General features: G+C 40.3%; 1 protein-coding gene across 1 annotated transcript; it reads left to right on the forward strand.

Moving 5' to 3' along the window:
* Window positions 1-8,201: 8,201 nt before the first annotated feature.
* Window positions 8,202-8,553, forward strand: LOC142441335 (small ribosomal subunit protein eS27-like). Its single transcript, XM_075543364.1, has one exon. It carries the CDS (start codon window positions 8,226-8,228, stop codon window positions 8,478-8,480), a length of 255 nt encoding a protein of 84 aa, XP_075399479.1. The 5' UTR covers window positions 8,202-8,225; the 3' UTR covers window positions 8,481-8,553.
* Window positions 8,554-17,673: the final 9,120 nt, after the last annotated feature.

Below are 17,673 nucleotides of genomic sequence, written 5' to 3' on the forward strand. Positions count from 1 at the left end.
AAAAGTACAACCAGAACTCTTCGCTCCTTACGAGGAAGATGGTAAGACTTTGTCTTATGCACTGGGGCATGTGATTGGGAGGACCCACGCTCTGGAAAAGAACATTGTTTGACAGAAAGTCAGCTAACAAGAGGAAGGCATTCAAGGTATTGGATTGACACAGTGGCTGCACCAATGGGCTCAAATATAACAATAACCGTGAGGATGGCAGGGGCCAGACAGTGTTTTGTTCTCGTGGATGTAGGGTCAATATGAGGTAGGACCATCTGGACAGCAAGTAACAACACCACTACCTTCACTGAATAGCTCCTGAATGATGCACATGGTTTGCATTAAATTGATCATGAAAAGGTTGACAGTTCTAGCCCTTCTAGAAATTTGCTTCCATAAAGATTACAGACAAGGAAACCCTATAGAACAGTCCTCCTCTGTAATGCAGGAGGTTGCCATGAATTGGAATGGACTTGACAGCAATGGGCTTGGTTTGCAAGGTAAGGAGCCCTGTACTCCTTATAGAATGCTCTCAACAGCAATGGGGAAAAGTTGTCTTCAACGAGACAAGTGCTCATGGAGGGTCAGACACTTTGCTAGGTATTAATATGTATTAATTTTCACAATAATCTTATGAGTCAGAACTATTACTATCCCCATTTTATTGATGAAAAGTTGAGACCCAGAGGAGTAAAAGAGTTTGTCCAAGTTGGCCTTGTACCAAGTGGTGATGCTTGGATTCGAACCTGGGGAATCTGACTCCAGCCCCTATCCTCTCAACCACTCTAATGCTGAGAAACGTTATTTCCTTTGTGCAAGGAATCATGATGAAACGCTCCATTTGGAGTGAAGCCTGTTTACACATGATAATCAATGCCTCAACCCTGGATTCCAATGCAGCTTTCTAGTTTAGAGTTAACCAGAAATTTATTAAAGAGTTATATTTTATAAACCCACCAGACATGTCTGTTTGTCATACTGTGGGACTTGCATGTGGCTAATGATGCTTGAAAATATGCCACTGGGAATGTTAAACACCAGCAGGATAGCCTATGGTGGATGGGTCGCAGTGGAGCTTCAGACTAAAGCATACTAGGAAAAAGAAAGCCTGGCATTCTACTCCAAATATTAGTCACTAGCAGCCATATGGGTCACAGTAGAGTACTGCTTGAGTCAGGGAATGAGCCCCCTAGGTGGGAAGGCATTGCACAATGGCCACAGCAATGAACTTGAATACACGCCAAACATTAGTCATGAATATGGTGCAGGGCAACACTTTCTTTGGTTATAAGAGTTTGCGAACTATGCTAAAGCTCACAATCACAGCATTTGATGAATGACAACTAGAAAGGTTGGTCAGTAAATAACCCAGTAAGACCGCGAATCCAAGCCCAGAGCTCAAACTCCTGGTTCTTGGGCCAGTACGACCACAGAACCACATAGCTTCTCTACGAACTCACAAAAGGCTCTCTGTCCCTGCCAGAGAAGAATGAGGTGAGCCCCAGTACACTGTTCTCCCACATCTGCACCGCAGCCAGTAAGAGGCATAAAGGAACTTCCACTCCTTTCTGCCAAGCCTTTTGTTAAGTTGATGCTTCAAATATAAGTTTTATAAACAGCAATGTTCCTTTACTTACTGTTCAGTGGTACTGTGCAATTTCTGCTAAGCATGACAGAACAGATGCTTGCTGACAGAAAGCATCAATCTAGGGTTGAAAGAAACTCTTAGCCCTAAGCAAGGAAGCCAACAATACATATTATTTATAATAGTAACTGAAGAAATCATTAATCTGGTTTGCCGAGCATTTAATATTCTTCCTGACACATAATAGAAATTTCTCCCTGCTTCCAAAAAGGCCCTACAGGCTAAGCCTGAGTTAACACACACCAAACCCAAACCCACATTCAAACCAAGACATGAAACCTAAACTTAAATCAAAGCCATTGCAATGGAGTTGATTCTGACCCATGGCAATCCCATGCGTTAAAGTCCCAGGGGGCTTTCCTGGCTGTGGCCTTCTATTGTTCAAACTGCCTATCTGTAGGGGACCACCCGGGCACTTCAGTGTTTGCATTACTCATAGTACAGGAAGCACACACTAGGGATTCCAGTTCATTAAAGAATATATGGTTATCTTAGGCATTATTGTTTTCATTCATGAGAACTCTAAGTTTAACCTCCAATGAAGAAAGTCTGGCTCTAGCCCCTGGTGAGGAGAAGGAGACCCACTTCCTTTGAACCCATTGGAGGATTGGAGTTCAAGTGCATGCTTTCCTCCTAGGAACTCCCTGGCTTCTTCCTGAATCACGTGCTCCCTCCCCTCCTCTTCCATTACCCACCATACTTCTTTTGATTACAAAAGCAGGTGCTGAACAAAGCAAGTGCTTGGTGTTTTCCTGACAATTAACTCAGATCCTCAGAAATATGACATTTTTTTCTGGGTTAGAGGCCTTGTTTCACTGTGTATACATGTAGGCTACATGCAGACTAAGCTGGACAGGCAAGACCTCTGAGCGGAAATTATCTTTGCAGAGATGATGTTTCCGGGGAGAACTGAGAGATGTTCCAAAGTCCACTATTTTTCCCTCAATCTCCTCATTGCCACCTACCTGTATGCCAGTAGGTGCAACACTCTGCTGAGTGTTCTCCAATCATTATCGGATCTCCCACATCCCTGAGGGGTGGGTGTGACTGTGCCCAGTTTACAGATGTGATAAAGCGATGGGCAGAGAGGCTAATTAACTAGCTTGTTTCCTCGAGTCATCTGAATCCCACATTATCAACATTTTCTTGTTGTTAGTCATTGTCAACTAGATTTCAGTCTCATAGCAATCCCATGTGACAAAGTAGAACTGCTCCTTGGTGTTTTCCTGGCTATAGGACTTTATGAAAGCAGTTTTTAAGTCTTTATCCCCATGGAGCCACTAGGTGACTTTGAAATCACCGGCTTTTCTGTTATCAGCCAAGCACTTATTTTCATCAAGCCAGACACGAACCCAAAGCCATAACCATGTCTCATGAGCAATTCCAACTCATAGCAATTCTATAGGATAGGGTAGAAATGCTTGATCGTGTCCCAAGAATGTAAATCTTTACTGGCACAGATGGTCTTATCTTTCTCCTAAAGAATGTCTGATGGGTTTGAGTCACTGACCATGCAACCCACTGTTGAATCAATTGAGCCATTTTGTCAGGACTGGTACAGCAAGCACCTTACGTACAGGATCAGATAATAAAAATTTTCGGCACAGTACCTGCTGCAACTACTCGACTCTGTTGTCGTAGCATGAGAACACCCATAAGTAATACATAAATGAGTAAGACTGTATTCCAGTATAATTATTTATGGAAATTCATGGAACATAGAAAGACAAGAAGCTGATTAGAACTGATCACGGCCCATAATTTGTCAGACCCTGACCAAGACTATCATGGGGACTGGCTTGAGAGGAAATTGTCTGGGTTGACTAGACAAACAAACCAAGAGACACTTATATGTGTATAAGAAAGAGTTTTATATAAAGAGTAATTGTATCTTAAGGAAATATCCCAGTCCAGTCCAGATCAAGTCCACAAGTCCAATATTAGCCTGTATATCTGAAACCAGCCTATAAGTTCCTCTTCAGAGTCACACAACACATACAATGATGCCAAATGTAGGAAGATCACAGGCCAGTGAATGGAAAGTCTTGTGGATCTAGTGGAGGTGGAAGCATCTTAGCACTGGTGTGGGTCTCCACATGGCTCCTCCAGCTCCAAGGCTTTAGCATAGCTCCATATGTCTTGTCAGCCAGAAGATGAAGCAAAGAGAGTGTGTTCCCCACCTCCGGGGAGGAAGACAGGAGTTCCCAGAATCCTCAGGAGAATGTCATGCCCACACAGAAGCCTCATTGGCTATGACCTGATTGACAGGCTAGACACCTCTTTGCAAGTTGACAGGAGGTTATAAAACCACCACAAGAATGAATATGACAATTAGGAGTGAAGCCCATTTAGATCAATGCATTACTTTTAAGAGCCTATTTTAAAGCATTAATTACTGAGTGACAATTGAAAAAGATAATCATAACTTCTATTTAAATGAATTTACCACTATCAAAGAATAGGTAACAGAGAAGTTAGGTCTGCAGAGGGAACAATGTAGCCTTGACCTTTGTCCTAATATTCCACAGAAAGACACGAGTGCTGGGAGTATAGGAGAGGTTTGAGGAAAGGATTGTCCTCTTCAGAATGTCAGTATGGCAAGATGCCCAGAGAGGAGTAAATACTCATTTTTCCCCTTGCTTTCTCTGTTCTGGCAAACAGTTGTTACCTGTCACTCTGCCTATTTTAGGAGAGGAGAACAGCTACTAGGTGGTCAAAGCAGTCAGGAGTGGGCTGTGTGTGCCTATGGGTGAGGAGAAGGGCAGCTCCATTGACATGGACAGGAGTCCAATCAGAGTATTGGTGGAATCCTTAAGTGGAGCAAATGTGCACACACTCAGCTGTTAATAGAAACACTAGAGGTTCAAGTCCATGCAGAGATGTCTCTGAAGAAAGGCCTGGCGATCAACTTCTGAAAAGTCACAGACATTGCAAAAATATAATGGGGAACAATTCTAGTCTGGCATATATGTGCTGGCATGTCGTCGTGAATCAGAGCCAACTTGATTATGAGTGGTACTTTACATGGTCATATTAGCAAGTCCATTTGTAGGAGTAGGAGGTTTGAAGAACATAAAAAGCTATCATTACATTGAGTGGAGAACTTGATAGAAAATTAGACTGGAATGGAATGCAAGTATCCATTAACAGACTTTATTGGGAAATGCGACCTGCTGAGCTTCTCCAGAGGGGAAGGAAAATTGGGAAAGCAGAGTGAAGAAGGAGCATAGAAACAGAGAGAAGGGAGAACCAAAAGGCAAGGTGTAAAAGCAGAGAAAATGGAGTGATTGTACAATTCTCTTTGATATGATTTAATGGGTAAACTATTGAATTCTATGATATGTAAATTACTTCTCAATAAAACTTTTTAAAAAGTAGCATTTGGAACATGAAAAAATTACTTATTGTTTATGCCTAAGTACTAAGAAGCATAATTATGACTATGTTGTTTTTACGTACCTGCCAGTTGGTCTGATTCATGGACACCATGCGTACATCCACACAAACACCACCCAGGCCTTGGCCATCCTCACAAGTGCTGTCATGTTAGAGCCAATTGCTTCATCCAGCAGGTCAATCAAGCTTGATGAGGGCCTTTCCTCTTTTTCACTGCCTCTCTCTTTTACCAAAGATGATGGGACTGGTCTTCCCTGATAACATGTCCAAGTCTGACCTTCCTTGGTTCTAAGGACCATTCAGACTATACTTCTTTCTTTCTTTTTTTTAAAAACATTTTATTAGGGGCTCATACAACTCTTATCACAATCCATACATATACATACATCAATTGTATAAAGCACATCCGTACATTCTTTGCCCTAATCACTCTCAAAGCATTTGCTCTCCACTTAAGCCCTCTGCATCAGGTCTTCTTTTTTTTCCCCTCCCTCCCTGCTCCCCCCTCCCTCATGAGTCCTTGATAATTTATAGATTATTATTTTGTCATATCTTGGCTATACTTCTTTCAAAACAGATTTGTTTGTTCTTTTGGAAGTTCATGGTATTTTCAATATCCTCTCAAGCACCATGATTCAAATGCATCGATTCTTCTTCAGTCAACCTTATTCAATGTCCAACTTATATATATATAAGAGGCAATTGAAAATTCCATGGCTTGAGTCTTTTACACCTTAGTTCTCAAAGTAACATCCTTGCTTTTCAACACTTTAAAGAAGTCTTGGGCAGCAGATTTACCCAATGTAATATATCATTTGATCTCTTGACTGCTGCTATCATGAGCATTTATTGTGGATCTAAGCTAGAGAAATCCTTGACAACTTCAAATTTTTTATATTTATCATATTACCAATTGGCCTCGTTGTGAAGATTTTTATTTTCTTAACATTGAGTAGTAATTCATACTAGCAGCTGTAATCCTTGATCTTCATCAGCAAATGCTTCAAGTCCTCCGTTTTATCAAACAAGGTTGCATCATCTGCATATAAAATAATGTTAATAAGTCTTTTACGGTTGTTACATAATCTGGTGTCAATCTGAGAGTTCAGAGTGAAGGGGTGGAGTCTAGCCTGTCAATCCGGTAGTAGCTTGATGATCTCATTTGGAGGCTCTAAGGAGATAAATAGCTCACTGGAGGTGGGACACATGCTAACTCCCTGCGAGACATTTCTGAGGGAAGCTACATGAAGCTACACTGAGGCAGTCAGAGTTTGGCACTGAAGAAACCACATGGAGACCCCTGCCAGCAATGAAATGTTTACAAAGTGACTGGATCCACAAGACTTCCAACCCACTGGTCCATGCTCTTCCTGCATTCAGCATCATTGCATGTGTTTTGTGAGTCTGAAGAGGATTTTATAGATGGTATCGGACATAGGAGCTAATACTGGATTTATGGACTTGATATGGACTGGGCTGAAATATTTTCTTAATATTCAACTGTTCTTTCTTATACACATATGTGTGTTGATGAATTTGTTTCTATAGTCTATCCAGACTAACACACCTTCCTAGATCCTGATGGCTATCCAAATTCTGGATAGCTTGAGAAAGAAATTCCTGAGAACACTCAATTATTTTCATTTGGAACATGAATAAGTAGGCAATTGTATGAGAAGAACAAGGAGATCGTTGTAATTGTTAGGTGTCATTGAATTCATTCTGAACTATAGTTAGACCCTGTGCTCAAACACTGCCCCATTCTGCACCATCCTCTCACTTGTTCCTATGGTTGACCTCAGTATACAGATTGAATAATTATGGTGAAAGAGGACAACCCTGATACACACCTTTCCTGATTTTAACCCATGAACTATCCCTTTGTTCTGTCTAAACAATTTCTTCTTGATCCATGTACAAGTTCTATAAGAGCATAATGAAGCAGTCTGGAATTTTCATTTTTCCCAAGTCTATCCATAATTTGTTATGATCCATAAAGACAAATGTCTTGGCACAGTCATGTATGGATTGTAAACAGAGTTGTATGAGCCCCTAATAAAATGATTTTTAAAAAAAGAAAAACTGTATCTAGATCAATTTAATTGACCTTCTAAGAGAATAAGTTTTCATTTAATTGATTTGCTTACTGTGAGCTTTTAATTTTATGTAACTTGAAAATACTTATTAATTTTCCTGCTAAACTATAAAAAAGCAATTTTATTTCTCTACTTTCAAAAAACACTAGTAAACATATTTTTAGTAATTTCTGATTTGAGCCAAAATCCTTGTGACATCAGCAATGATATTCCTTGTGCCATATTCTCTTCTGAATCTGGCCCAAACCTTTGGCAGCTCCCTGTCAATGTACTGTCAATGTGCTGTTGGATTATTTTCAGCAAAATTTTACTTGCATGTGATCTCATTGATATTGTTTGATAAACTGAGAATTCTGTTGGATCCTCTTTCTTTAGAATGGGCACAAATATGGATCTCTTCCAGTCAGTTGGCCAAGCAGCTGTCTTCCAAATTTCCTCAAATAGATAAGTAAGTACTTCCAGTGCTTCATCTTGTTGAAACATCTCGATTTATATTCCATCAATTCCTGCAGGCTTGTTTTTGGGAATACAGCATGGTTGAAAATTGAGAAAAGTGTGTATTAGGATTGCATCCTCTTACCATGATTATTCGACATTGTGCTGAACAAATAACCAGAGAAGCTCAATTATATGAAGCAGAACGCAGCATCGGGATTGGAGGCAGGTTTATTAACAACATGTGATATGCAGATGACACAGTCTTGCTTGCTGAAAGTGAGAAAGTCTTGAAGTATTTGCTGATAAAAATCAAGGATTTTAGCCTTCGGTATAGATTACAACTCAATGTGAAGAAGACTAAGATCCTTACAACTGGATCAATAAGTAACATCATGATAAATAGAGAAAAGGTTGAAGTTGTCAGAGATTTGTCTTGCTTCAATTCATAGTCAATGCTCATGGAAACAGCAATCAAAAGATCAAAGGACAGGTTGCATTGGGTCAATCGGCTGCATAAATCCTCTTTAGGGTTCTGAAAAGGAAAGATGTCATCTTGAGGATTAATGCATACCTGGCCCAAGTCATGATATTTTCAATTGTCTAATATGCATGTGAAAATTGGACATGAGCTTTCCGGCGCTGACGACCGCTCGGCGATCATGCCTCTCGCAAAGGATCTCCTTCACCCCTCTCCCGAAGAGGAGAAGAGAAAACACAAGAAGAAGCGCCTGGTGCAGAGCCCCAATTCCTACTTCATGGATGTCAAATGCCCAGGCTGCTATAAAATCACCACGGTCTTCAGCCTCGCACAAACAGTAGTTTTGTGTGTTGGCTGCTCTACTGTCCTCTGTCAGCCTACAGGAGGAAAAGCAAGGCTCACAGAAGGATGCTCCTTCAGACGGAAGCAGCACTAAAAGGCCCGGAGTCGAGATGAGTGGGAAGCCATTCTAATAAACCCATTTTGGATTAAAAAAAAAAAAAAGAAAATTGGACATGAAATAAAGAAGACCGAAGAAGAATCTATGCATTTGACCTGTGCTGCTCAAAAGGCAAGCAAATCTGTCTTGGAAGAACGAAGATAGAGTGCTCCTGAAAGGTAAGGAGGGCAAGACTTCAGCTTACCTACTCTGGACATGTTGTCAAGAGACAAGTCCCTGAACAAGGACATCATGCTGGCTAACGTAGAGGGGCAGTGAAAGAGAGGAAGACCCTTGACAAGATGGATTGACTTGTATGTGAAAGTTGGACATACAAGAAGATTAAAAAAAGAAGCGGCGCCATTTGTATTATGGTGCTGGCTATGCATATTCAAAGCACATGAGTGATCAAAACAAAGTTGGGGGGCGGTAAATGTATTGGCACAAGTATAGCTAGAATGCTCTTTAGAAGCAAGTACGGTGGGACTCTATCTCATGTACTTTGGCCATATTATCAGCAGAGACCAGTCCTTGGAAAAGGACATCAAGCTTGGTAAAGTAGAAAGGAAAAGAGGAAGGCCCTTTACAAGATGGATTGATTGACACAGTGGCTACAATGCTGGGCTTGAGCATCGTATCAATTGTGAGGAGGGCATAGACTGGTAGTGTTTCTTCTACTACGCATCGGATAGCTATGAGTAGGCACTGACTCACGGACACCTCACAGGAAAAAACGACAATCTTGGTACTCTGTTCTTCTCCTCTTGTCCACCTTCTCTAATTATTTCTCAGCACACAGACTGAATGTATTTGGTGAGAGGATACAACACTGATGCACAATTTTCTTGATTCTAAACCAGACAATATTCCTTTATTCTGTTCACATAGTAAACTGCCTCCTGGTCCGTGCACAGGTTCTGCATGAATACAATGGAATGTCTGGAATTCCAGTTTTTCTCCAGACTATTCATAGTTTGTGCTGAGTTATATCAGGGGTTTTCAACCTGTGGGTCGCGACCCGCTTGGTGTTCAAAAGATGCTTTCACAGGGTTCACCCAATTCATAACAGTAGCAAAATTACAGTTATGGAGTAACAACAAAAATAATTTTATGGTTGAGGGGTCACCACCACATGAGGAACTGTATTAAAGGGTTGCGGCACTAGGAAGGTTGAGAACCACTGCTCTGCCTAGTTGAATGTCTTTGCATAGTCAATAAAACACAAGTAAACATCTTTCTATTATCCTATGCTTTCAGCCAAGATCCATCATCTGGCATCAGCAGTGATGGACCTCATTCCTTATCCTTTTCTGAATCTTTTCTGGATTTTTGGCACCTCCCTGCCAATGTACTGCTCCAATTCTTGTTGGATGATAATCAGCAAGAGTTTACTTCAATGTAATATAAATAATATTGCCTATAACTTGAGCGTTGTTTGGGTCACTTTAATTTCTGATAGGTACAAATAAGGATCCCATTCAGTCAGTTAGCCAGTTAGTTGTCTTCCAGATTTCTTGGGATAGATGAGTAAGTGTTTCCAGTGCATCCTTAGCTTGTTGGAACATTGCAATTGCTATATTACCAAATCCTGGGGACTTGTTTTTTGGGTTTTTTTTTCCCAATGCTTTCAGTGCAGCTTGGATTTCATCCCCCAGTATCATTTGTTCTTGAGCTTATGTTACCTTTTGAAATAGTGGAAGGTCTACTGGTTCGTTTTTGTACAGTGACTGTGTAAGCTTTCCATCTTCTTCTGATGCTTCCCACATCAATTTCCGTGTTAAACATTTTGCTTCTAGATGATTTCAATATTGAAATTTTTGACTTGAATTTGTCTTGAGTTCTTTCGTTTTAAGATATGCTGAGTGTGTTCTTTGCACATTTAATTATAATACTTAACTTTTTCTTCTTGAGCTTTCCTTTTGGAATTTGATGTTGAGCTGCTATGATTAAGAGCAATTTTCAGAGTCTTTTCTGGCATACACTTTGATATTTTCCCTATCTTTTTAGTGACACTTTGCTTTCTTCATTTGGTATGTCCTCCCAGAGCTCATTGGCTCTTCTGTCATTTGTATTCACTATGTCGAATCTGTTCCTGATATATTCTTTTGATTATTATTGCAATTACTCGAGATTTTCTTGAAATTCAGGGGGGATAGACCCAGGTCATATTTGGGCTCTCATGGACTTGTTTTCATTTCTTCAGCTTTAATCTGAATGTACAGAGGAGCATTTTGTTTTGTTTTTTCCTCACAGTCAGATCCTGACCTCATTTCGGCAGCTGATATCGAGCATCCCCACTGTCTCTGGCCACAGATGTAGTCAATTTGATTTCTGTGTATTACATCTGGACAAGTTCGTGTGGATAGTTGCGTATTGTGTTGTGACAAGAAAGGGTCTTTGTGGTGAAGAAGTCATTGGTCTTGCAAGCCATAAGCACCATGTGACAAACTGACAGACAAGTGGAATCATTATAATCATTTTACGTACCTAGTGCTGCCATAATAGAAGTACTACAAATGGAATTTAGGAGGATGAAAGTACAAATTTAGCGTGCTGGCTCTCGGGAACTTTCTCTTTGTGTTGGCTCTGAAGGGAGGTCCTTTTCGGCTTAGCTTCCACTCCCAGTCCCTTGGAGAACTCTGTGTGTCTTGACATCTATCTTCCCTTGAGTCGACTTGCTCCTTAGCACATGGACCTAGGCTTCAAAACACACTCTGCTCCTAACTCTTCATCCTTGGTAGTACTAATGTCCCTCTGCTCTCTGCTTGCTTCTCTCTTCTTTTATCTCCTATGAGCTAAGAGGTATGCCTCTAGAAAAACAAGTGACGTGAGTAAGGTTGTGCCTTAAGTAAGGGTGTGTTGGTGGAATAAAGGTGAGATGCAGCCTCTATAGCACTGCAGCTTATGATACATTCCACACTCAGCTTACCTCATTGACATAGAGAGACTAGGATTTAGGACCCAGAACATGGAGGGTAATCACACCAGTTCACAAAATGAGGACAAGCACATTGCATAGACATACTTCAGGGATAATGTTGGTTCCGTTTCAGACCATCACAATAAACAAAAATTATAATAAAGTCAGGCTCATGAATTAAGATAGACTGTGCAGATTGTTTTTGGGGGGGTTTCTAACTCTGGGACTTTGCACATTTAATGATAATACTTCATAATTACATGCAGCAGTTACTAAATATCTTCTTTTGTGCATTCAATAGCATTATGAAAAGCAGTTTAAAATATTACAAGAATTGCCAGTGCGACACAAAGATACAAAGTAAGCACATGCTTTTGGGGAATAAATGGTGTCAATTGACTTGCTTCATGCATGGAACATTACCTACCCAAAGCCACCAATTAGTAAATAAAAGAACCCAGGATCTGTAAAGTGCAATAAAATGAAGTACAGTAAAGCAAATTATGCCTGTATTGAGAATCATTGACTAGCCAAATGGGCTCATAATGTTAGGGGACACAATTGTATCATGGCAGTACTCACAATCACTGAGCAGCCTATTTGCTCTGGATTTCATATATCATTGATCTGCGAGCCTACCTCTTTGAAATGCATGGTTGCTGTTCTGATTTATAGGGCTGTTTCCACCAGTGTCACATACACTTTCACATTATCGCTTGATGATCCTTCTCCAAGGATGCATTGTTTCTTTTTCTAAAGGCAAGCACACTGGTCTCAAAGATGGTGATCCAGCCCAGACAGCAGCGCCTGTGTGTGTCATCCTGGTCTTCCAGATCCTCTCCGCTGAAGCTGTGCAGGCGCTCATGCTAGTGAGCAAGTAGAAAAGGGTGCAAACTCTCATGCATTAAAGATTTTCCATCAGAAGTACATAAAAGCATGGTACAGAAGGTGGGCATTGACTTTTGATTCTGATTCTTGGAATTCGAAAGTGGATTCTGGCACCACCTTGTGGCTGGAGGTCTTCAGCAAATGACTTCTACAATGGAGGTTCCAGCAGGAGCCAGCTCAAAGGATTATCTCAATTGTGAACCTCCGCCTAATTCGCAAAACAAACAAAGCCCACAAAAAAGTGCCCATGCAGGATGAACATTCAAAACAGTTATTATTACTGGTTTTTTCTTTTTGACTATTTATTTTTTAATTAGTCATTTTATTGGGCCTCATAAATCTCATAACAATCCATCATTCAGTTGTCTTAAGCGCAATTGCACTTATGTTGCCATCAACATTTCCAAAACATTTTCTTTCTACTTGAGCCCTTGGTATCAGCTCCTCTTTTTGCCCCTCCTCAAAGCTCTTTTAAATTTAAGGAAATGGCTCAAGTTTAAACTCCTTTCCTAAGAAGAGTTCCTAAGTTTATTTTTCATACGCTCCTGACATCACCTTTGTGCAGATGTTTATCACATAAATCAACGTTCCTTGAAAAGCTTTTCTCTATTTTCCATTAGTTCAGAGGTTTGCAGAGGCCATTTTTTGTTTTGTTTTGTTTTGCTTTTTACTGTTGCTGCCATTATCTTTTCTCAGTATGTGGTTATCTGGATTCTGTGTTTGTGTCACACTGAATCTAGAGCCCTGGCGGCATAGCTGTTGTGCGTTGGACTTCGGTCACAAAGTCAGCAGTTCAAAACCACCAGTCAATCTGAGGGAGAAAAATGGACCTGTCCAATCATCTTTACAGTGACAGTCTCAGAAACCCATAGGGGCAGTTCCACCTCATCCTGTAGGGTCACTGTAAGTTGGCATTGACTTGTTGGCATTGAGTGTTTGAGTTTGAGAAACTAGATCTGAAGTCCAGGGATGTCAAAAGGTTAAGCTTTCCGCTGTAAACCAAAAAGACGAAGGCTCAAATCCAGAGAGACCTGGAGAGAAAAGCCTGGCAGCCTCCTTCGGAAGGAGCACCTACAAGCGAGCCGTGTGGAGCCTAGTTCTGCTCTGGCCAACATGGGGTCATCGTGGGTCAGAATCAACTCAATAGGGGCTCCTTTTGTTGTTTTAATTTTATCTTTTTGCTCTTTTTTAAGGTTAAACCTTATCTGAATAAAGATTACCACTTACCTTTTTCATCAACTATTGTTTTAAATGTTTGATTTGCATATGGTATTTATGTTTTCATATGGTAATTAGGAGCAGAGACTTAATTGTTAAGTCTTTAAAGTTTTGGAGAAAGAACTTAGCTTGAGTCTAAAATAGGTTTTCTCTAGCTTGATAGCCTGGAAGTTCAAGAAAATCTATGTAGTTCTCAATTGACTAAATACTGCATTTGAAAATGGCATGCTGCCAATCAAAGAAATTTACTCGGTGATGACACAATCATAAACTCTAAAGCACACAAGAGCCCTAACCTATCTTGGCAACGGGTATCATAGGCAAGTAATCCATAAAAAACAAAAATAAAATAAGCTAAACTCACTGCCCTCAAGTCAATGAGTACTCATAGTGACCCTATAGGACAGGGCAGAACTGCCCCTGTGAGTTTCCAAGATTGTAAGTGTTCACAGATGTAGAAAGCCCCATCTTTCTCCCACAGAGTGGCTGCTGGCTTTAAACTGTTGACCTTTCCGATTGCAGCCCAGTACTGCGATGCCCCCAGGGCTCCCTCAGTAATGCATAGTATCTTATAAATGTAAATGCATGAAAGTAGATTTAACCTAACTAAAACCACATGAAAAAATCTTCTCAAAGTGGATGCGTATATCTTCAAGAAGTGTAATTATAAGCCCTCATCAAAGATCACCTTGTAGAGCCCTGGAAATTGAAGGTGAAACCTTCTCCACAAATAGTTTTCTTCTGGATGCAAACATTTGTTAAAGACCAACCTTCTGGCCCAATATCGTATACTAGTTACCACTTGGATATTAATTTTTAACATTGTGGTTTAGGCACACTTTCCAGGAAATAAAGGAATAGCAATCTTCTTTCCCAAACTGGGAAACTGCTAATTAAAATTTCTGTGGATCACAACAGAACCCTGCCCAACTCTCTTGCTTTGGACACAGCATAAGGAGGGGTCAATCTTTGGAGGAGGACATTATGTTTGATGGAGTAGAGGCAGGAGACCCCTTAATGGCATGATATCTGTGATGATGGATTTGAAAATGCTGTTGATCGTAAGGATGGTGTAGACCAGGCAACATTTCATTATGTTATATGTAGGGTGGTGATGAGGCACAGTTACTCATCATCAGCTGACTCTATCTCTATCTATCTCAATCATCCCTATCTCTAGATATCATCTGTATCTATCTATCTTAATCTCTTTGTCCATCCATCATCTATCTATCTATCAGCTAAAGTATAAGTCTCCAAGTCTTGGGTGTGACAAATTGCTAAATTATAATTTAGGAAAGATTTGGTGTTTTTTTTAAATTACTGAACTACCAGGATCAACTTCACAGGACGTGACTTGTGCAGTTTCCCAGGGCGCTGTGCTCAGTAGGACCTTACTTGACTGACAGGTCTGCCATTGCTACACGTTAGAGTTCTTGGATGACACACAAAGTATGTATCAATTAGCTGGGCTACTAATTGAAAGGTTGGCACCTTGGGACCTATCCAGCAGCATCTCAGAAGGCAGGTCAGGAGAACCGTTCCTAAAAGGTCACAGACTTTAAAATTCTATGAGGCACAAATGGGATCGGCATGCATTGGTCTTGAAAGTATTCACACTTTTTGAACAAGGTGTCCTGAATGTTCTTGGTGATGGGTCTCAAAAACTTGTGTAGCTTGTCTCAGAGATCACCATTTACTGCCCAGTGTTTAAGGCCATGATCCAGCCCAGTGAGCCCTCCTGGAAAACTGTGTCACCCCAGGGAGAGCTCCGGGACTCTGCTAGTGCCTTGAATGTGGTGGTGCAGATGTTTCAGAACCAGACATTACCATCATGGCACCCTGACAGAAACCATCCCCTGGTAGAAATTTAAATCATTAAAAACGCAGTACATATCAACTTAGATCAATCAATTCAATTGAAAAATAAAAAACATCAGCTTTCTTCACCACATTATCTTTTTTAAAAAAAAATTTATTAGGGGCTCATACAACTCTTATCACAATCCATACATATACATACATCAATTGTATAAAGCACATCTGTACATTCTTTTCCCTAATCATTTTCTTTTTTTTCCTCCTCTTTTCTTTTTTTACATTTACCACATTATCTTATGCACACACTTTGTCTTCAGCAATTGTGTCAGGGTAGGCTGGACCAGTGGTGAGAGTGGTGATACCAGGAGGGTGGAGGGAAGGTGAGGGAGAAAGGAGGAAAAGATTACAAGGATCTACATGTGACCTCCTCCCTGGGGGACGGACAGCAGAGAAGTGGGTGAAGGGAGATGTGGGATGGTGTAAGATATGACAAAATAATAATAATTTATAAATTATCAAGGGTTAATGAGGGAGGGGAAGCAGGGAGGGAGGGAAAAAATGAGGAGTTGCTACCAAGGGCTCAAGTAGAAAGCAAATGTTTTGAGAATGAGGAGGGAAACAAATGTACAAAAGTGCTTGACACAATGTGTGGATGGATGGATTGTGATAAGAGTTGTATGAATAAAGTTTTTTTTAAAAAGAAAAGTGAAAAACAAAAGAAAAATGACTTGCACCTTTTTTTCACTTCTTTCTCCAAATCCTACCACCTAGCTGTCCCCTTTTGTTTATCTTGGCATTTCATAGCTAATTAATTTGAGTAGTGATCCCTATAGTAAGTCAAGTGCTTGGTTCAAAGGGCTGGCTTTATTACAAGAGGCTAATGCGCTTGTGCCAACGACCACTGGAAAGATCCAGAGCTGGCATGAGGCAAAGGCTTCCTATTCTCTAGAAGGTTAATGGTCTACGGGACTGTTTTGTAATCAAACAAACAACCTAGGCAAGTCCAGCCAAACACATTTTCCTCTTTGACATTGAAAACAGTGAACTGGATCTCTCTGGAAATCTTTAATCATTCTGGGAACACAGTGTTGGATTTTGCCCGTAGCACCCTCCTGTCTTTTTCTGGGTCCCCTGTTCCCTCGTCTCTAACTTGTAGTTATTTCCCAATATAATGCTATGGACCTCAGATGCGTCCTTCCTCAGTGGGATATGTGACTGCTCTTTGTCTATTTCTTGTCAATTCTTATACATTGAAACTTCAGGCTTTGGGCCACAGCCCTTTGCCCTTGGAAAAGATTGAAGCAAACATCACACTGGGTGATATTACCAGAGGACTATTTCCATATTATAGAAGAGGGGAGTTCTAGGTGTGTAATGTCCCAAACTACAGGGAATATCCAGATGGGTCATCTGGACTTCTTCAACAACTGGCAAACCTCTGGTCCAGGATGAAGATAGGTTGTGAGAAAAACTATAGATAATAAATATGTTTGAAAAAATATTGTATCTGGTATAGATATCACATTTGGAAATGTATGTTGGAGAAAACAAAATGGTTTCTTTAGGTTACCCTGTCTCTATCCATTTCCTTGAACAATACTTGCTAGCAATTTAAGTGACCAGAGTCACCAAGAGTGTGGTCCCACCTTCCTACACATCAAACCTACATTGACCTACTGCTCCACTGATTTCTTGTTTAAAGTAAAAATAATGAAAGTAGAACTCTTCATTAAGTTAGGCAATCAAAAACATCAAAGAAGGAAGATTATTCCCAAACCAAGTAATCAAAAGAGGCCAATAAGGCACAGCATAGATTGTTAAGAAAAATTGTAAAGGACTTTGAAATAAGTCCTCAGGATGACTGGGCATTCTATTTGGGTCATCTTTCTGGGATAGCTCTGCCTTTCGTTGTTGTCGAACTATTTTACAATACTGTAAATTGTAGAGAACTAAATATAATGCAATTAATTCTTAGGTGTGGAAATGTTTACCCAGGGAGGATGCAGCAGAATATTGATTTTATTTCTAAGTTCTTTAAGCCTATCTGTTTGCCAATACTCATGTATTTGTGGAGTCCCTGTGTTGTAGAAACGGTTAACTTACTTGATTGCTAATCAGAACCTTGGTGTTTGGAGGCCACACGTTCTTTTTTCCTGAAAGAAGAACTGGCAATCTACTCTGAAAACCAATCATCAAAGACCCTGCAGAGCCAAGGAAAATGATGGGAAATGGTAAACACAGAGGGGAAGGGGGAAGAGTCCTGTTGTATTGTGGAGATTGCAATAAACATCACAAAACGAACTTGTATGAGTTGTTGAATGGGAAATCAATTAGTTTTATAAA

Source organism: Tenrec ecaudatus, chromosome 2 (genome assembly GCF_050624435.1).
Source record: "Tenrec ecaudatus isolate mTenEca1 chromosome 2, mTenEca1.hap1, whole genome shotgun sequence".
NCBI classification, from domain to species: domain Eukaryota; kingdom Metazoa; phylum Chordata; class Mammalia; order Afrosoricida; family Tenrecidae; genus Tenrec; species Tenrec ecaudatus.